The sequence below is a fragment of the Perna viridis genome, chromosome 4 (assembly GCF_037379345.1).
Source record: "Perna viridis isolate PV_CMFRI_1.1 ecotype Kerala chromosome 4, ASM3737934v1, whole genome shotgun sequence".
NCBI classification, from domain to species: domain Eukaryota; kingdom Metazoa; phylum Mollusca; class Bivalvia; order Mytilida; family Mytilidae; genus Perna; species Perna viridis.
Genome location: NC_142448.1, coordinates 24440248 through 24462480, shown reverse-complemented (window position 1 = coordinate 24462480; position 22233 = coordinate 24440248). Strand labels below are relative to the sequence as shown.

Sequence of the window (22233 nt, the reverse complement as noted above, 5' to 3'; positions counted from 1 at the left end):
AAATGTAAATGCAATTTTATTCCATCATACCTGAAAAAAAATGTAAGTTATTGTTTCCTTTAAATTTGCTTTTTTGTATTATGTTGCGACAAGGTCAGTACAAATCTGCTTATTCATTTTAAAAAAACCCTGATCGTCAGAAATCACTTAACATTTAAAAACAAAAGAATGTGTCAGTATTATTCATACTCTATTGTGACATATGTATTTAAGGGAAAGGAATAAGCATTAATTTAGACAAGAAACCATTCTTAAATACGAGTTATTTCTACAATTTCTCCAATAGAATGCGGGGCATTTAAGGCATAACCAAACGAAATATTATATTTTACGAAAACAAATTTAAAAGAAATGATCGATTAGTGAACCACTGTGTTTCGCTCGATGCGATATGATAAAATAAAAACTAAATATTGGGACATAGCGCCAGCAGTAATAGATTGCTTCACACTATAAATATAGCTCTCGAATAGTGTAAACTACCCATTTTACCGTCCAATTTCCCTTTGCATGATAACGGTTTGATTTGTTGGTTATATCTGACTTTCGCAAACAAATGAAACAATATTTTTTTTATTTTTTTTACATTCTTATTTTCATGCACATGATTGCAAAGGAAATCAAGGGAACTAGGATTCGAACGGTAATCAAAAAGATCATTAAAAAAAAGATTTCTAGACAAGGAAAATAGACACATATAACATAGAACCTGAAATAACCAAAACCACGAATTCGATAAAACTTAAGTAAATAAGCAACCTTAACTCAACTAAAAACTAAGGCCATGAACCATGTGCACCCTACCTTGCTACCCTAACGCATTTCTAGAAACAACCACCGTGTTCTTCATAATATATCATGTCCGATGTAGACGAACAAGAAAAGGACAATTATGACATGGTGAAAAAGTCCGCTCTGGTGCAGATGGATACTCTATTGTGATCTACAAGTCCATAATGAATTCCCTAAACTTTTTGTGGTGATGATTTTAATCGTGTAGTAAAATAACTTTGTCCCAGGAGCATTATCGTAACAAGTCTAGCTCGATATAAATGCAAATCCTTTTAATTTCGGTAAGCTCTGGCTACAAGTATGAGTTGTTAAATGAAAACAACATACACGGGTGCTGAATGGATTTTGACATTGATGAAAGGAATAAAGAAGGCGAAACCCTTAATTTTTAAAATACCTAATTCTAAATTTAAGATTATTATCAGAATAAAGTAGCATTAAAACCTATGATTTTTCAACATTTCATAATTCTATTCCCCATACTCAGTTAAAATACCGACACAAAAACATTATACATCGTTGTTTTCCAAAAAAAGATGGTACACCTAGATAAAAATATACTATTCTTGGTAGAGTTTTCTCATATTTTGTGAAAAAAAAATAATACCAAGTCATCTTCCAAATATACAGAAAAAGATGTTTTCAAAATGCTGTCATTTTTTATCGACAACATATTTGGCCAGTGCTATGGACGCGTTTTTCAACAAACGGTCGGCATTCAAAATGGAAAAAAAGTGTGCTCCTGTAGTCGCTGACATATTCCTTAACTCTTGTGAGAATGACTTTATAGCTGATCTGACCTGAAAGAAAGAACATCGTTTAGCTAGATCCTTTAATCTTAGTTTCCGCTATAAATGAAGTATTATCGTTACACGATCCTTGTTTCGATGATTTGATTCATCGCATCTACCCCGAAGATACTGCAGACACTGTAAAGGCAGCCTCATATCTTGACTTACACTAAGAGATCGGTGGTAAAGGAAAACTATTGACCAGAATTTACAACAAACGTGATGACTTTTCTTTCAGAATTGTCAACTATATTTCATCTGTTGCAATATCCCTTCAGCACCTACGTATGGAATTTTCATATTCATATCACAACTCATACGTTATGCCAGAGTATCGCGCTAGACGTCTTATCATTAGGCTTCTGGAACAATGGTTATGTTGCTACAAGATTGAAGTGATAACTACAAAAGTTTGATGTTCACCATGAACTCGTTGATCGTAACGGTGTATACACCTTCACCATGTTTTGTTCAACGTGTTAAGGTTTTTCTTCCCTCTTTTGTCTACCCTGGACTTGACTTTTTATGAGCAACTAGGCCGGTGTTTCTACTTAAGCAGCCCGTGCAGGTCCGGGTCAAAAGAATAAGCCTACAGCATCGCTAAGCCTGTCGTAAAAGGCGACTAAATAGTGCTCAGGGCGCTTTGCCCACAGAGCAACTGGGATGTGTGCCTCAAAAGGTGGAATGGGGTACCCCTGGCGTGTTACATGCTGTGGTTGTCAGGCTAAAGTACGGAAAACCTGACCGCAAACCATAGTGGTGCACCGTGTTGGGAAAGATGCCACGTTCCTCGCACGTTAAAGAACCCTACTCCGGCGTAGGAGCCATAAGGCTCCGCCACAGGAGGCTAAATTGCCCGACCCTTCTCACCTTTCCCTATTTCCGGTGGCAATCAAAATTTGTCGATCCCATTGTCCTTGCTTCCCATCCCATTTTTCATTTCATCATCATTTCATGTTAATTTTATCAGCCACTTCATTTTCATCGCCTGAATATAGCTGAAATATTGCTGCTCGAACGTTAAACCCCAACAATCAATCAATCAATCTACTAAAGCATAGGAAGCTTACCCTATTGGTGCACCTGGTCCATGCTCCCAGTTTCTTTTGGTTCTCTTGATTAATTCTCCATAAATTGTCAATATCGTCGACAGTAAAAATCAACAAGCGAAAACACATTGCTGGATTCGTATACGACATTATGTTTTAAATAGAGGTCATGTGACAAGAAATTGTTTTGAACAGATGGTTTTATAATATTAGCATTTTGTTTTCTTTTTTTTTTGTACAAGACAACAAACGTATCCTTTGAAAGTTAGATCCTGTTGTCATAACAACTTGATTATGGCCAAACATTTACAATTAAGTTAATTAGTTTGATGACAATCTTTTGTTCAAGGATTTCTGTATCAGTTTTATGCAATAAAACTTCCTTAAAACATTGTAACAGTTGTCTTATCTTGTTGATCATTGCGTTATTTGTTCTGTCCGTTGCATGTAGACCATCAATAATCATTAATTAAGAGAAAACTTTTGATATGTTATGGATATGTTGATCAAAAGTATCAGGAACAATTTGTTCATTACAATATGCGTTTTGATTATTTTTTTTTCGAACTCAAAGAACTTACTGTACACTATGAATCTAATGTTATTTACTACAAGAAAAGATATGAACTACAAATTATAGAAAACAAGTGGAAATTTTCATTTCTAGATCAAAATGATCTATCCTTATAACAACTTCATCATTAATTTTTCAGAGCTTATGAGGACCATTTACAAGATATAAACTATGCTAAATGTGAACTTCGCCTAGTGTCAAACCTTGCTTTTGCAATATCTTTTGATGATTACAACGGTATAAAGTATCCGATAATTATCAATATTCGTGCTTTTTACATATTGAAATACATTGATGCAATTATTATATAAAATTGCTGAGTCCAAATATTATCAATGTCTTAGCATGCAGGCTGAGCTCAAAATGCCACCAATTTAACATACACACATCATCGTGAAAATTACTTTGTAAAAGCCCATACAGATAACAAAAACTCATGAGGATTTGTTAAGAATTCGAAAGCTTTCAAAAATCATCTGGGATATTGTTATTGATTTTTCATTCGTTTCCTTTTTACATAATTCCATTAGATGTCTTAGCACATTGTAAATTGTCATGAACCTCACTTAGGCACATTCAGTTTTTATTTTTATTGCCTTTTAATCACATTTAAGGTCTTACCCCATCAAACATTGCCAATATCTTATTATGGAAGGGATGAATGATCGTATGATCTGTGGAAACTATGCATGTTTATTTCTAACGTAAATTCGTCAAATGTGTTCAGTTCGACTTTAACGAAGATTTACCAACTGGGAATGTATTAAAGTATAATGTTATTAACATATAACGGGTAATTATGCGGCTGTTGAACAAAATGCAGGTATAAATAATGTAGACTTCCTTTAGCTCCAGAGATTTTAAGATAGAGAACCCAATACTTAGATAAAAATGCTTTATCTCTTTTTATTAATTTAACTCTTTTTCAAACGTCGTGAACATTTGTTTGTAACTACCCGCAACTTGATATTTTGTAAACATGGATTGCTAATTTTATTCATTCAAGTTTAAACTATTTACACATACCTTTTCGGTGCTTCTGGTCAATGACCCCAGTTTTTAGTGGAATTCGAGTTATTTACATTTGTTTCTTTGTACGTGTTATCTTTGATTATTCCATTGTTTTTGTTGAGTGTATCTGTTTTCCCTATCTAGTCTTTTTCATTGGATTATATTCTTTTGATTTCCGCTCGAATCTTGGTTCGCTCGATTACTCTTAGTACGACGTTGTATTGTATATATTGTTTAATTAGACATATTACACATTTACTTTGGTTTCTAGCTATTAAAATAAATTGTACAATCCAATTAATTGCACAATTGTCTATATCGTTGTATGTTATTTCACTAAAAATATATTAAAATTCACATGGCATTGCATTTTGACTTTCTTATATGAATATGCGAGAGAGAATGAATTTCAGCAATTGAAAATGATTTATTTCTACGTTTTATGCCATAAACCACTGTTTATTTGGGCGTTTTTTTTATTTCGAACACTCTTTAGCGGTTTTTCGTACGTTTTGTATACAATTAATTATGTTGCTACAAGATTGAATTCATCACTACAGATGTTTTATGGTCGTCATCATGAACTCGTGGATTGTTAGGTGTATCCATCAGCACCATGAAAACTAATTTATTCAACGGGTCATAGTTTTCCTTTCCTCGTTTGTCTATCCCGGACTTGACTTTTTATGAACACCAAGGCTGGTGTCTCTAGAAAAGCAGAGGACGCTTACCCTATCGGTGCATCTGGTCCATGTTCCCCGTTTTTAGTAGAATCCCAGTTGGTCATTCGCTTTTGTTACTTTGTTTGTAGGATTTTATTTACTTTATGTTCTTTGTTGTGTATGTCTGTTTTCCTTGTCTTGTCTTTGTCCCTGGATTACATTCTTTTGATTACCGCTATAACCTTGGTTCCCTTGATTACTCTCTTGATTAAGATCTTCTTCTGCATTTGCTTCTAATGCTGTTAATGTTGAAGGATTATTCTTTGAATCACGTGTACAGCATATCGAAATATTAGTATGATTGGTATTTTTGTATTGGTATTTCCCATCTAGTCTCTATTCACATGTCAGTTGCACAATGTGGGCGTGTCTAAAAAGTTCTGAACTACAATATTTTTTATGTTTAATTTCAATTCAATTGCTTAAAGTTTAATTTTTTTTATTTATATATTTAGTTATATTTTTTACCCTATGACAACAACGTTTGCTATAATTGCTTGAATTATTGTTCTATAGCATTAGTATAATATTGAAAGGAGTATTTGTCTTTGTTTGTCATCTTGTTAAAAACTTCCATAGTTTACTCTCATCGATCAATTCTATTGACAGAAGCAGATACAAGTTTAATATAATTATTGGATGTCAGAAAATTTTCTAATGAAGTTAAAACCTTGTTTTGGTTGTCATATCTTCTCAATTATATGGAAGCAACGTCTTTATTAAATATGTTTTGCTTCAGCTGTTCTAGACAATCAATAATTGATAATAGATGATTATGGGTTCTCGGTCTTTTTAATTTTGTTTGATGAATATATGAATTTGTCGATTACTTTATATTATCTGCTAAAAGCGCGTTGACAACACTTTTTTTTATCAATCTTGTTTTAATATAATGAAATAGAAAAATGAATTTTATTGGAACCAGAAGAAAGTATAATTTCAGTCTTTAATATTTTTAACTTAATCAAATGCAAGATTTACTCTGGTAAGAAAACAAAGGGAACGTAAGGATATAGATTTTAAGATCAACTTTTGATTTGTCCGTATGTAATATATTGAATTCATATTCAGGCCATTATAGTACCAAAGTAAAAAAAAACCTGATTACCTGATTACCCTTGAACGACAAAACGCATTTTGTATAGGCTTGTTTAGTTTCATTTGTGGTTACCCAATGTCTATATATAACTTCTTTTTCTTGCTTCTTTTAAATAAGTCAAAACATATAATTTCATGTATTGTGATCATAACATAACCGCATTATTTGATTATAAAAACTTTTATTTGTCAATAAAATCATCTATGAAATATTAAGACAAAACATAACCTAGTTTTTACAAAGTTTTCGAAAATTAAAAAAAAATAGTATTGACAAAACGCTTCTTTTTTATTTAGTTGATTGTCTCTTGAATTCTCACAATTTTATTATATTGTTTTGATTTTACAAATCGCACATAAAACTTTTACAGTTAAAATTTGTTAAATTTATCTTTTGTTCCTAAATTTGGTATCATATTGATACCGTTGCAACCGTCGTTGCAACCCGGCGTAATATGAATAGTCCGTGTTAACAAACTTTGAGAGCATTTATGGGAAATTTGAGAAATCTGGAGACTCAGTGATGACAAAAGGAGTGCTCGATGTGCATTTAAAGGCCACGACATACCATTTTGATGTAAAACAAAAAAGCTAAAAATGAGACAAATTCTATATTTCCACATTTCCCTTTCACGAATGATTGAGAAAACGGTACACTTTTACAACTGAATACAAGGCACTGTCTTTAGCTTGATCATTGCAGCACCGAATGCTCATATTGCTATATGTATTATGTAAATTGTCATTCATATACAAGGCAATTTACTCAGGCAACCCACTTATTTTCTTCGGAAATTACAGTGAAATAACAAACACCGGCGTTAGAAAAACTGTGAATCTGGCGTCGGTCAACAGCGCACTCTTCCCTTTTCTTCAACGAGATGTACCATTCGGAACTAACGACCTATTTAATTAAGCAAAATATGTCTTAAGGACAGCGTTGGCAAACCCAAGTTAGTGACGAATAATGCCAAACGTAAGTTACTCTTAAATGAAAATATATTGACGTAAGCAATTTTGTATAGACCTATGGGATAATTGTCTTAAGGCACTGGTTTTTATGCGCCTTTGATGAAAATAATCTAAAAAACAAATGTTCAAAAGAAATATGGTTAACTGTAACAAATGCACCAGCGTATATTCTAAAAAACAAAACAGTAAATACTTTCAAATATTACAAAAAGGTCTTCAACAATTGTAAACACATCTTTAAAAGACCCCGAAAACAAAAGAAATGAAATTTACCGTAACCGAACAACACTCTTAAAAAAAACTAGTTAAAATAATATAACGACACAGACAAACTAATGACCAGCATCACCTGGCTGTAGACAGGCGGATGAAATTTGCGGTTGGGTTAAACTAGTTTTATGAGCCTTAACCATCCCCTTTAATGTGAGGTAAAAAGGAACTGAAACAACGAACAAACACACGATTAAATTTACTCAATCATACATCAAATTCTCTCCAAGTGATACCTCAACATACACCTTATAGACAAAATGAGATCTCTTTTTTTAAGAATTCTTGCAGTAACTGGAAGCTAGCTCAGAACATATGAAAGAATGGCAATACCATCAAAACTATCAGCATTTGAAATAAGAAAGAATTTTGATATCCTTCCTAATGATATTAAATTCTAGAAAAGGAGATTCCAAATAAACTTTATATTTTCAAGACCCATTGCATTCATATAGTAATACACGACTTCTGTTCAAATATAATCAATTGTCAAGAACTGTATAGGAGGACCAACGCCATTCCATTTGTTCAGAGGTAAAAAAGAGAATATCAGGATGGATTTGTAATGTGTATTCAATGCAATCAACCTCTATCACAAGTATACCATCACTTTGGAGATCACGTTAAAACAATCAATCATTGGAAAGAAAACAACTGGTCAAAGTCAAACATGTATGGAAACTTGTGTGCACACTAACACGAAAGTAGCAAGTTATTTTTACACAATCAAACTTTTACTTTGAAAATAGCAAAGTTGTTAACAAGATCGATGTTTGAATGACTTTAATCAGATGTTGGTAACCGCTTTTCGCTGCTTCATTGTATTAGTCGGGGAAATTATTTGCAACTGACGAAAGATAACTCTAGAAAATATCAAAGTATTAAAATCTCGTAAAATGCTAATAGCATACGTCAAACACATTAAGAATATTTTGATCATTTTGCTGTAAAATGAAATGTAAGACAGAAATTTGATGAGACATTTTTATTTCAATGTTTGCCTTTGATATTCATGCAAAATATCCTTAAAATCTTTTCATGAAAACCAATAGCTTGGATTCAAATTTTCTACCATATGATCATTGTAAGTTTTTGGAAAATGAATAGACATTTATTTTTTTCCTGTTGCAACTCATTTCTATGCATATATCTTTTGTATATAAATGCATTTAAGATCCGCATTTCCTTGGTTACAAATACATAAAAGAAATTAAAAAGAACTAACAATTGTGTTTCTGAATGGACTTTAACATATACAAGTTTATTCTTAAATTAGAAGAAGCATTAAGAACTTTAATCGGCCTAAATAAGAACTGATAATAGTCAACAAATGGTGGAAACTGAAATGTAAATTTTGAAATTTACACTCTTGACAACTGGGTAAATAAAACGGTTTCTGAAAAAGTATTGCCCGAAAGCTTACCTGCATTCAGATATTCTAATTTCTTTCTTTTTTTTTGTAATTTTTTGGGAGAGAAATAATGGTTAACACAATCAAAACACAACTTCGTATCCATTATTACATAGTGTATCATACGTGAAGTTTTATTTTTGGTTTTGGACATTGTATTACGGATGCGAATGTGAATGTTTTTGTAATGGAAGAATCCAGGGACGAGGACCAGACATAGAAAACAGAGACAGACACACAACAAAGAACATAAGTAACTAAAATCATATATACAAAGTAACAAAAGCCAATAAGCAACTCACACTCCACTTAAAACTGGGAACATGGACCAGGTGCACCGATAGGTTAAGCGTCCTCTGCTTTTCTAGAAACACATAAACTATGACAGTTTCCATGGTACAGATGGATACACCGTAACGATTCACAAGTTTATGATGACGACCATCAAACATCCGTAGTGATTACATTAATCTTATAGCAACATAACCCTGATCCCCTGGTGTGTTACATGCTGGGGTTATCAGGCTATAATACGGAATACCTGACCGCAAACCATAGTGTTGGGAAAGATGCCACCTTTCTCACACGTTAAAAAATCCTACTGTGGTATTCTCCCGGAGTAGGAACCACGGGAGGCTAAATTGCACGACCCTACCCACCTCTCCCTATTTCCAGTGGCAATCAAAATTTGTCGACCCCATTATCCTTGTGTCCCATCCCATTTTTCATTTCATTATCATTTCGTGTTCATTTTATCATCCACTTCATGTTCGTCGCCTGAATATAACTGAAATATTGCTGCTTGGGCGTTAAACCCCAACAAACAAACAAAACAAACTGATCCATAAGCCCACTTGTTAGAATTGTAGCTCGATACAAAAAGTCTGCGTTGTTTCGGCAAGTTCTGGCATATTGTCTGAGTTGTGATATGAGCATACGCAGGTGCTGAAGGGATGTTGCCACAGATGAAAGGAAAGTTGACAATTCTGAATGAAAATTCGTCACGTTTGTCGTAAAGTTTGGTCAATAGTTTTCTTTTACCATCGATTTCTAAGTGTAGGTCAAGATATAAAGCTGACTTCACAGTGTTTGTAGTATCCTTTATCTCAAGGTCTTTGGAGTAGATGCAATGTTTCAAATCCCAAAAATTAGGATTGTTGAAAGATAACAAGTCGTCTATATAGCGGAAACTGATATTAAAGGATCTAATTAACGATATTCTTTCTTTTCGATCAATAAGAGTGAAGGAATAGGTCAGCAATACTGTATACACTTAATACTGTACTTTTTATACCTTATGTAAAAGAAATCATTTCTGTTATTTTGTTTTAAAGGTTTGATTATAATATAATACTGTATTTACACTCCTGGCTACATTTAGATTATCAGAATAGATTGCACGACGTATTCTATATGCAGATCTGTACTTAATGGAATATTTAGCTTATCTTTTTTTTTCATGTTCATTACATTAACCTTCGTATCACAGGTTTTCAATAAATTTTCAGTGTTGTTATTGTTGTGTACAAAATGATACTTTCCATTAACATTCACATTGTTGAAAAGTAAATCAATCTTGATTGCACTTGCATTTTTTCTTAGTATCGTACATTTAAACCATTTTGATTTCCAAATTAACAGAGGACAAAACCCTCATGACGATAGTCAATTCTAATTTGATCTTTGACCTTAGAACCGATGTGATCCCGATTTCAGTCTGACGAAAGTTAACAGATAATGCATCGGGTTACACAAAGTGAGGATCTTCACTTGTTACGTATATTTGATAGTTTTCCTTTCCTCTTTCGTCCACCCCGGACTTGACATTTTATGAGCAACTCGGCGGAAGTTTCTATAAAAGCAGAGGTTGCTTACCCTACCGGTGCACCTGGTCCATGCTCCCAGCTTTAAATGGAGTTCGAGTTGCTCCTTTACATTTGTTTCTTTGTAGGTATTATTTTAGTTATTTTATGTTCTTCGTTGTGGTTGTCTGTTTACCATGTCTGGTCTGTGTCTGGTCTGTGTCCTTGGATTATATTCTTTAGATTTCCGCTAGAATCTTTGTTTCCTTGATTACTCTTTAACAAATAAAAATTGTTTAGTAAAGTTTAGATAAATTGAAAATAATAAATCCTAGTTGATGTAAAACAATTTAAACTTTTTCAGCAATTCTTAAAGTAAACATAATGCTCAATGGATGAGAAGAGGTAAGCCAGTCATTTGTACAGATTTTGGTGTTGTTGTTTGTATTTCTGTTTTGTTTTATTTTTGTTTTGTTTTATATTTGGATTGTTAATTGACTACAAACTGTTTTCGTAACTCCTCTTAGGCCTAAACAAATTTAAGTTTCCGTCACCATATTGACCCTGCCTCATACCACCTACCCAAAAGTTGTTGGTTGTTTTGTTTTGTTTATTTTATTTGTGGTTTTGAAACAAAAATAATTAAAAAGCCTGCCGCCTATCTAATAGAAGAAGAAAAAGTAGAAAATAAAGCTAAATATATAATTTCTTTTATCCTAGATGGAAAGACAAAGTATTGTAAATACTGTATGTATTACATGCTGAATCTGTGCAGATTTGATTTTAATTACATTCCGGTTCTGCAGTTTGGTGTCACACTTATTTCATTTCAAAATTAAAAAAAAAAATAAAACAAAACAAAACAAAATCCTTACGTACCGACCCTACAAACTTCCAGAGGGAATTCGACCTTTTTATTTTATTTTATTTAGATTAACGAGTGCATGTATGTAATAGTTTTTAGAAATGACAATGAAATTTAATCCTACACATGTATCTGCCTACCTATTTTTTACTAGAACAATTAAACATATTATACATGTAACCAACAATGTGTGTGTGTGTGTGTGTGTGTGTGTGACACCCTTTCATCCTCCCTTTTAAGACATTTTATACTGTGACATCATTTTTTTCATTGGAATGTATGTTTGGTTTCTCCATTATTTTTTGGATTTTGACGTATCTGAATCATCCCACTACTGACGCTACGGTATTTTTTTTGCCGATGTATATGTTTATAGTAGTTAAAGTATACATTTTGCTAACATGACATGACTAAGACTAACATGACTTATGCGATACTTTGTTGATATTCATGTAAGATTTCTATATATAATTTAAGCATTAATGATGTAACCTCAAACTGCTTGATAGACCTCTTTACTTTTGTGTTTTATCGTATGAAGGATACAGAAATGACAACACGTCCTATATACATGGTAAGATATTCGGATTGTCGGACCATTTGAAAAAAAACTGTTAGTTCAAAAATAAGTATAAAGATAATAATTATTGTTCATCAATTATATTAACCGTCAATGGCGCATGCTCATACTGTGGAGATAATTTTTGCGACGGCGTGATCAAAGGGGATAATTCGTATGATTTGTCCACTGTGTCGGCTGCATCAATAGATCCAAAGTCATTATCACAGAAATCAACCCGTTTTGACGATATAATTGGAGATGACGTATCACATATGCTCTTTGTTTTCAGACTGCTTGCTCTAGTCCTTGAAGGCACTATTCCATTTTTTCGTAAATCGTTATTCACACATTCGCTATACGATAATGGTTCAACTTTGGGTGTGTTGGTGGTGTAATCACTGGGTGTGCTCGAATGGTAGTTGTTGTTACTATAATTAACCCATTGGAAGTCATTGTTTCCTTGCTCAGATTTTGAAATACGCTTTAATCGACACATTTTATCCTCACCTGTTAACCAGTAAGTCAAGACTTCACCCTTGCCCTGAAAACATAATAGCATATAAGTAAAAAATAAATAAATCAGCTAAGTATATGGGCAAATCAATTAATTTGTATGGACGTAAGACACTTTTTTTATGCTGTGAAGCGCAAATTCGATTATTTGGTTTGGCAGTTATGGATACATTGCATTATTTTTTCCAATTCTCATTCATTTACAAATATACAACTTGAATTTAAAAATCTTAAATAAGAACACAATTCATGTGGAAGATATTTTAATATACTAATGCAATACGTTTTTACATGTATATAGGAAATTACCTTCATTGCAACTAATCCTCTTTCCTCTAAGTGATATCCACCTACATCGTCGAGATATTTTTTACATTGAGACGAACAATGAATTTTCAAAGCTGTAAAACATAAGATTTATATAAAATAATTACTTATTAATTAATATTCAAAAATCAAAACTTATTGACGAAAATTGATATATAATTCTTTAAATTTGAGTTTAAGCAAGCGAAAAAAAAATAAAGAAATTGAGCACTCGTTTATTTTGTAGAACATATCTTGCTTTTCTTTAAAACATTCAATTAAACACGTTTGCAAATCAATCAAAACTGTAGATTGTCATTAAATTTTAATCTTACGTTCGCCATTTGATTCCATTCTGGAAGTTGTGTTAACTGTGTCACCAAATAAACAGTAACGTGGCATTTTTAGTCCAACAACTCCAGCAACACACGATCCAGAGTGAATTCCGATCCGGAGTTTCAACATATCGTCAGGTCGATGTCTAATTTTAAATTGTTTTATACCTTTCAGTAGGTGTAATGACATTGATGCTATCTCCCCTGCATGGTTAATGCCATTTCTCTTTGGAAGTCCAGAAACAACCATATATGCATCCCCAATCGTTTCCACTTTATAAACATCGTAGCTCTCTATTATAGAGTCGAATAATGTATACAAGTCATTCAGTAAAGACACAACCTGCAAAACAGTTAAAACCAGGAGTGATTATTTCAACTAGGTAAGCTGAACTCATTTAAAACGTTGCTTGAAAAAACTACACTAAAATCTAAAGAAAGTGATGAATGTATTGTGAAGCTGACGAGAAAAAAAGAATGAAAAATGTACATACATTTGTTCTTTTATGAAATATGATAGGAATTGTTTATTGTAATTAAATAGTACAACATGTAACGATAGATTGATGAATTCTATAGCTAGTACATCAATGAGAAAATGTGAACATTTTATGTAGCAAAAGTGTTTCACGTTGTTAGACGAATCACATTTCTCTTAAATGAATTGGATTTATTTCAAAAAAGTGTTTATTCATCTTTTGAGTTGTCATTCTTTATTCACATTTTCAACAGCTTTGAAAAATGAAGCAACCATATATGCATGTGATCAAATTCGAAATAAGTATCAATTTGCATTAAAAATGATTACGATAGGCAGTTAGCAAAACCTAATGTACAAGTAGGCCACAAAATATTCAACACACCAATAATGATATTTTGTTACAACGCAAAACGGAGAGAATCACCCAATTCTACCTTTATTGAGAACCAGATTACAAAGAATCATTGGCACATTATATGTATTTAAAAAAAAACTTATTCATATAAAAATGCAATCCCAATTATATAGGAAACTCCCTTTAAGGACATACTGTAAAACGTGTGTGAAAAAAACATGTAACGATCATAAGCTACATGTGAAGTGTTGCTCAAAAATTTTAAGTACCTGAAGAGGGGTACTCTCTGACGACATAGCTGTAAATCCACAAATATCACTGAAGTAAATTGTTACGGAATCAAATGACTCGGCTTCTACTTCCTTGCCTCTTTTTAACTGTTCAGCAACCACTCTAGAAATATAATGAAATTACTGTAGTAAAAAATTCACAAATAAATTTGTAATATTTATTCTTCTATTTGTTTGAAAGAGTGGGTAAAGAAGTCCACAAGAATCCATACATCCCATCAGCACCTACGTATGGAGTTTTCGTATCGTCATGCCAAAGCTTGCAGTTACTATGCAGACTTTTTTTATCGCGCTAGACTGCTTACAATTAAGATTCTAGAACAGGGTTATGTTGCCATAAGACTGAAGTCATCACTGCGGAACTTTTATGGTCGTCATCATAAACTCGTGGATCGTTACGGTGTAACCATCTGCACTACGAAAACTGATTTATTCAACGTGTCATAATTTTCCTTACCTCTTTCGTCTACCCCGGACTTGACTTTTCATGAGCAACTCGGCGGGTTTCTAAAAAAAATAGAGGACGCTTACCTTACCGGTGCACCTGGTCCATGTTCCCAGTTTTTAGTGGATTCCGAGTTTACGTTTGTTTCTTTGCAAGTATTACATTAGTTACTTTATGTTCTTTGTTGTGTTTGTCTGTTTTCCATGTATGGTCTTTGTCCCTGGATTACATTCGTTTGATTTCCGCTAGAATCTTGGTTCCCTTGATTACTTTTTAACAAATACAAAATGTTTATGACAGCTGCCCATATCATGGGAAGCTATTAACATGTGATTTTTACTTTTAAGTTTACATATATTGTTCATATAACTCATTGAATAAGGTATTGTGCTTCCATCATGATGATGTATAAAAATATTTTCCGTTCAACATGATAAATGTCTGATTTGGTATCAGCATGCATGCTTAATGAGCATTTTTTACTCAAAATGTTAATACTTGATGCATTTATGACCAAGGTGATTGGTCAAGACCTTCAGGTCATGTGCAATTATGGAACAAAAAGTGTTTTGTATCGGTCAGTTAAAAGATATCTGACAAATACAAAACACTTCACTTAAAACTTGTCACCTGTAGCAAACACAGCACTACTACGCATTACTTGCTTAATTCCAGTCCCACTTTCAGAGCTACATAAACAGCTTACTAGGTGCAAAAAGATATTATCAATATTACAACTTATATAACTATTTGATTTTACTTTGGAAGCATTTGATGCAAGAGTTCTTCTGTTTTCTTCTTTTCCTCTATAAGTAAATCTGTTCTTTCTTCAACAAGTGCTTCTAAATTGCTTGCGTATTTTTCCATTATCGACATCATATTGTCAAAGATATTTGGTTTCCTGCAAAAATACCAAAAATAACATTCTTGTGATAAATCATCGAATCGCGTTATACGAAAATGTTATGTTACGTACTTTTGCACCTATTATACAGTCTGATTATGTAACAAAAAACTGAAACTTGATAATCTATCAACTTGAATTTAAATATATGTATCAAAATATGACATCTTTATTCGCTTCACTTCTCCATCGGATCAAATTGATACAGGGAAAATAACGTAAGCATATAAGGGTCTGAAAAATGCCAATGATTTTAGAACTGTCGTTAGGCTGTGACATCTATAGCAACAACGCCTGCACAAATTCAGCGCCTTAGACCACTGGGCCAGCTAGGCTATATTAAAATATACCATACTTTTTGTCGGCAGTGTTGCCATAGATGTCACAGCGGTGCGATTTCGAGTTCCACGGAGGGAACGACCAAAAATTGAATCGCTAAGTTGACAGTTCTAAGACTATTGGCATTTTTTCGGATATATATGTATTATTAACATGAAAACTCAAAGACTTTTCCAAGTAAATATACAACTAGCTATATCAATCTAAAAAATACTTCAAAATTACCTCGTTGTAAATGATTTATTAAGATAAAAAAATGACATACATTCCTTTCTGTAATGATTTGAGTCTTGTACGTATAGTCTTAAGATCCGGTCTCCGTTCCGGGATTTCATCCCAACAATCTTTAATTACTTCCGTAACAAATCGAGGAGTCGTATCAAGTTCCGCTAACCTTGGACGGAATGGGATGCCTTCTATATTAGCCATTATTTTGTCAATAATATCTGTTGAATTAAATGAAAACAATTTTAAGTTTAGATATTTCTCTTGATTTTTTTTTATTTCGGATCAGTGTCATGTGTTTTTATTCATTCCTTAATTTGACGTCTGATATCTTTAGTAATTGTTTTATATATACAACAAGTCATTTCGTCAAATGGTTTTTTTATTTATTTTTATTATTTTTTTTTGAAAAGACATGCTTTGCTCTCATTCCTACATTTAATTACTTAAAGAAGGTAGTGCTACGAAATCAAATATAAAGAATAAAGATGAAGTTTACTATATTTTATTATTTCGTGTAATCAACCACCTAAAACAAATACAAACCTTGTGGGGGAAGATCGGTATCGCCGTATGGACCCTTTCTACCATGTATTTCATACAAAATGATAGCAAAAGAGTAAATGTCACCCTCTTGGGTACCACAGCGAGGTCGATTTTTCATTCGAAGCAATTCTGGGGCACACCATAGCAAATCTGGGAAAATAAATTAAAATTGTATTTGTTTCTTAAGACAATTGGAGATCGGAAATTGTTTGCTATAAAATACAATTTGTGATTACCATGTAGGAATAAAATTATTTCGAATTTACACAAAATGAGAAAAACAATACAATACATTAATTGTAAAACAAAATACCTATGTAGCTTTGAAATACATAAAAGAAGATTTGATGTTTTTTTTATATTCGGAAGCAAAACAAGTTTTTTAGCAAATATTGTTGCATTTTATTCAAATTCCAGTTTTTGGCATAATTAAAATAGTACAGATTTTTTTACTGCCTAAAAGACGATATTGATAAACTTCCACCTTAAGCACTAAACAGAAATTAATGTTAGTATATTAAGTCATGTACTCTCTAAATTACAGGGTTGGACTATTGACAAGTAATTGCGTTTGAAACTGATCATCTGTCAATTTCCCTTAATTGAATATATATAGACACACGGCAAGATAGTAATAGCAAGTTTAGCTTCACTATAGATTCGAATTAAAACCGTCTTTAAAAAAGTTCTCAAGAGAGTCTAAAAGTTTAGAAAAGAGTAATGAGTTGGTTATTTTTGCTTACCTAGACTATGACGCCCTGAATTAGTATTAACAATAAATTTAATATTCTACACGTCGTCTTGATCAGCTTCCTGTTTGGTATTGACCTTATTGTTCAACAAACCAAACAGTATTGCCTTCATTTTTTTTCACAATTAAAAAACGTAGTATCTAAAACGCAAAAAATGAATATTTGCTCATGGAATGTATAATATGGTAGTGCTGTGAGAGATTCTCTCAAATGCGTTACTGTTTTAAATATATTGACCAATTTTGCATGATAAGACATAAACGTAATTGAAACTAAGAAATGCAATCATAAAAGAAATGTGTTATATTATAAATTATAAATCGAATATAAACAGATGCATATCAGAGTCAGTGTCGAATTAAAACTTATTTAACTACAACGTCTGTTTGGTAAGACTGTGTAGTCGATTGCCAATTGGACTACAGACATTAATGATTGAATTATGATAAATGACATGAGCTCTATTTTTCATGCATTCTATTTATTTTTTTTTTTTTTTTGAAACACAATTTTTTTTATCTTGAGAAGAACCTAATTAACAAACTTGCGCTTGAAAATGATATTGTAATCATATAACTCAGACCGCTAATACTAACTTTGTATAGTTTGGAAGGTGCTGCTTTAGAAATTCCAAACTGAAAGTGTTCAAATCTATTTCAAAGCTGCCACAAATATTTTTTTCAGTGACTTATTGGAAAATTTGAAAATTTATGTACTTTTCTTCGCTGACCTATCTGTCTCGATTTAGATAATTTTTCAACTGATTTCAATGAGAAATTTGTATTTATTTTTTCTTCGTATTTAACCTTTTTCTGTTTAAAACCGTGCCGTGGAGAAATAAGGAGGTATTACGTAAGTTCAAAACATACATATCTCTTTTAAAACTAAAATACATAATTATAGACTTTTTTCAGATTTCCGAATTTGATTCGTTTTTTTTAGATTTTAAACGAAAGGAAGTTACTTTACTGCTTTACTTTCAGATTGGAGCTATGGACAGAATTAGACTCCAAATCAAATATTCAATTTATTCCAGCCGTGAAAAGTACTTGAATACTTTAAAATAACTTATTTCCAGTACAATGAAGTGAAAATTTGAAATTTCCAAGAAAAATGTTTATTGTTATTCATTTCCCAAATAAAACTGCTAACTAGGTTGTTGTGTGTTAGTGGCTTATGTCATTTTGAAAAATGTGCTAAAATGGCTTGCTTTCCGTAAAAATGAAAAAAAAAAACTATTGACACAAATGCGTCTAATGTTATTAAGTTTGTTGATACCCGACACGAAATTTGACGAGGCATCTTTAACACTTCATACCTATAAGCTTTCATAACCAATGTAATTATACCAATTTATTTTGTTACACGTAATATGCTCATATTGTATAGGAATGTGAATATATATTCAGAAAGTATCGGTAATTGTTTCCACGAATTGTGCTATATTAACTGATATTCTTACTTCTACAATAGGCATAGTGTTCCAACTCTTCTATAGCACCGTTGAGGAACTCAGACATTCCAAAATCAGAGATCTTCACAACCCAACGACTGTCGACCAAACAATTTGATGATTTAAGCCTTCCATGTGATTTTATTTCTGTATCGTGTAGATAAATTAAACCCTAGATAAAAATATGTAGAATTAATTGTTTTTTTTTTTCTTTTAATCTTTTATATCATGGTAGAATCATAAATAATAGACACCTTTATTCTAATGTTATAAGTCTTGTTAAGGAATAAGACCGATCGATATAAGTGTACATTTAGAATCTTCCGCCCCAACCAAACAAGATAAGTAATTCACTCTGTAGAATAAGATTTAAGTAGTAGTACTTCTATCCATTCAAAAAAACGCGACCAGATCATATTTTATTCAAGCAAACCAAAATATAATGCTACAAAGTGTGCAGCAGTGGTATCAATAATGCAGTAACTTAATATAAATATATAATACGTGACAAGAAAGCCTTGTACAAGGCGTATTTAATTAAAACTTTTTGATGGTTGTTGCAAATCTTGTTCCTGTTGATTGTATTTCCTTTTTTAGATTTTGCATTTTTATACAATTTTAAACAAATCCATTGAAAAGGTTATCAAATGATTTTATTCTTTACAGAAATCGGAACTGCTGTTATATGTGATGTCAACATGCCGTGAAATTAATGGTCTCGTAATGAAATTGAAAAAAAATATAAATCGGTTGAAAAATCTTTAGATCCAAATTAACAAATCTAGACATTCCATGAGGGGTTATAAATTAACTTCTTTTCACTTCACTTGTTCCGTTCAAATTATTAAATTGTTCTTTCTGCACTAAAGAGAGAATCACGTTTACAAAATTTAATGGTTGTTCATGAAGTCATTTTAAGAAATTCTATTTACTTCTTACTTATTTAAAATCACACATGGTAGGTAAGCAACGATAATAGTACTCTGCATTTCAGAATTATGCTAGTATTATAAAGGAGTATAAAAGTTTGAAGAAGGAACTTCGTTTGGCTTACGTGTTTGAAATGAATCAATTTTACTTTTCCGTTTTATGAGTCCTGAACATTTGCAATACGAGAAACGGTTTAAAAAAAATAAAAAAGTGATAAATCAATGCCTATGTAAATACAATTCAACTCCTCTCAAAAGTGCATACAGTAAATTAACTTAAAGAAGTAGAAACAGTATTTAAATTTCTAAGGACGATAAAGCATTACAGTTCCATACATATACTCGTACATGCAAGTATTAGATAAAAGATATTCTTATATATCTCTTCTAATTATAGCTACACAACATACCCGTAGAATATCAAATACAATAGATGCTATAAACATAGAATCAAGTTGAATATCATCATTCTCTAACACATCCTGAAATAACAGATACATGTAACTGTATATATGATATACCGATATATAAATTAGTCCCAAAAAATTAAAAAGTGTTTCAAATAAATTTAAAATAGCATAATTCACTAATTGAAAATGAGCCTTCGTTAAGAACAAAGTTTCACTACTGTCAATACATGTGGTGCACTAACGATATAGATGAGAATAAAGAAAAATTAGAACATTTAGGCGAATTGTGTTAAAATAGCTTATTTCATTTACACATTTTTATGTAGAAAATAGACATGTAGAGCGCATTGTCGAACTCTTTGATATTAACCTTTTTTACCATCACAACTCCTGACGATTTTTTTGTTAATAGCTTGAGCTCTATATTTTTGGATAAAAAACTACCAATAATCATCTTTGAAATAAAAAAAAAAATTCAAGTAGTAAGTTAAAATTTTGGCAAAACAAAACGCCTAAAACTATTGTTAGTGAATTTACAAGCATATGATAAAAAAACAACGAAATAAAATAAAATAAAATAAAAAGAATGTTACTTTATTGTGCCCAGGAAATTATTGTTATGACAAGTCTTTATTGGCAACGAGACAAATGGAAAGAAAATACACAGAAAGTCGTTCGAAAAAATACCCTACTTAATGTGTATATTAAAAGTATTGATAAAGAAGAAAATAAAAATGAGACAAAGTACTGCTTTAAGACTGATTTCTCAATCTGAAACAGACTTGTTCATGTTTTACTCATTTGAGATTTCCTTGTATCACAAAGAGTAATCAAGGGAAACAAGATTCTAGTGGAAATCAGAAGAATGTAATACAGGGACAAAGACCAGACATGGAAAACAGACAAACACAGAAAGGAACATATATAACATAATGAAACATACAAAGTAACAGAAGTAAATGAGCAACTCGGGCTCCACTAAAAACTGGGAGCATGGACCAGGTGCACCGGTAGGGTAGGCTAACAAATACAGATCTGAATACAGAAATACAGAAAGTACTTTCGTTATGTCATGATATAATATATATATATTTACCAAAATAGCATCGTTTGTTTGGTGGGGTTAGGAAATGCATGAAGCACTTCTACTATTTGCAGACTCTAAATTTAATACGGACTAGCATTTAATTAGAAATGCAAGGCAAAAAAAGTAATTTCGTTCTGTTATTTATGCGAGTTTTTAACATATCTACTGAAGATACGAACGTAACTCCTCATACCTGTAAACTGCCCTTTGAGCAGTAAGCAGTAACAACCATAATTACTGGACTGTCAATACAGGCTCCAAGGAAAGGATTTAAATTATCATGACGCAATTCTCTCATCTGAAGTTAAACAAGAAAAAAAAAACGAATGTGTCGTGAAATATCCAGCGAGCAAAACTGGTTATATTGAGGTTGAAAAGACGTCAATATCTGAAGTTAGATTGATGTCTATATTTGGTCTAATATGTAAAGTGTATTGACGTCTTCTCAACTTCACTTTCAAGACGTATTTTCAAGGTATCATTTAAATTTGTGTCCGGCGGTTTTCTATTCGTGTTGTGCCATTTGGAGGGAGACAGTCTGACAGTAAAATAACCAAACTTACTACACAGTGTAAGTTATCGAGTTTTTTTGCCAAGGGAACATTCGATAAATCAATGCAATTTGATGTATGTACTGTATTAACACAAGACATAACCATTTTTGTATGCCCCTAAAATCACTCACATAAAAAGGCAAAAAAGTAAAGTGAATAATGACAACAATAACTTTATTTCTATATTTTATTTAATGTCTATTCACTCTCAAGGGTACATCAATAACAGAATTTCATTTGAACCATACATATATACAAACTTACTACTATTTAATATTTACCCAAAAAGTTATTCTGAGTTTTGTAACAATATAAACAATATGAAAAACAATTACACTTTAAAAAAAAAACATTAAGTACATTAACTTGAAGCAGAAAGTTTTAAAAGTT

General features: G+C 32.0%; 1 protein-coding gene across 2 annotated transcripts in view; it reads right to left on the bottom strand.

Annotated features, from left to right (window-relative positions):
• Window positions 1-11855: 11855 nt before the first annotated feature.
• LOC148619423 (guanylate cyclase 32E-like) overlaps window positions 11856-22233 on the bottom strand; it is a 45251-nt gene continuing 34873 nt past the window's right edge. For both annotated transcript variants that reach the window (XM_088579297.1, XM_088579298.1), the window contains exons 12-21: window positions 21483-21587; window positions 20203-20274; window positions 18873-19035; window positions 16659-16808; window positions 16153-16333; window positions 15405-15545; window positions 14179-14302; window positions 13074-13416; window positions 12742-12833; window positions 11856-12460 (exon numbers count right to left, since the gene is read on the bottom strand). In XM_088579297.1, coding sequence (XP_088435423.1) covers window positions 12002-12460; window positions 12742-12833; window positions 13074-13416; window positions 14179-14302; window positions 15405-15545; window positions 16153-16333; window positions 16659-16808; window positions 18873-19035; window positions 20203-20274; window positions 21483-21587 — 1830 coding nt within the window. In that variant the 3' untranslated portion in view covers window positions 11856-12001. The remainder of the gene's footprint in view (window positions 12461-12741; window positions 12834-13073; window positions 13417-14178; window positions 14303-15404; window positions 15546-16152; window positions 16334-16658; window positions 16809-18872; window positions 19036-20202; window positions 20275-21482; window positions 21588-22233) is intronic.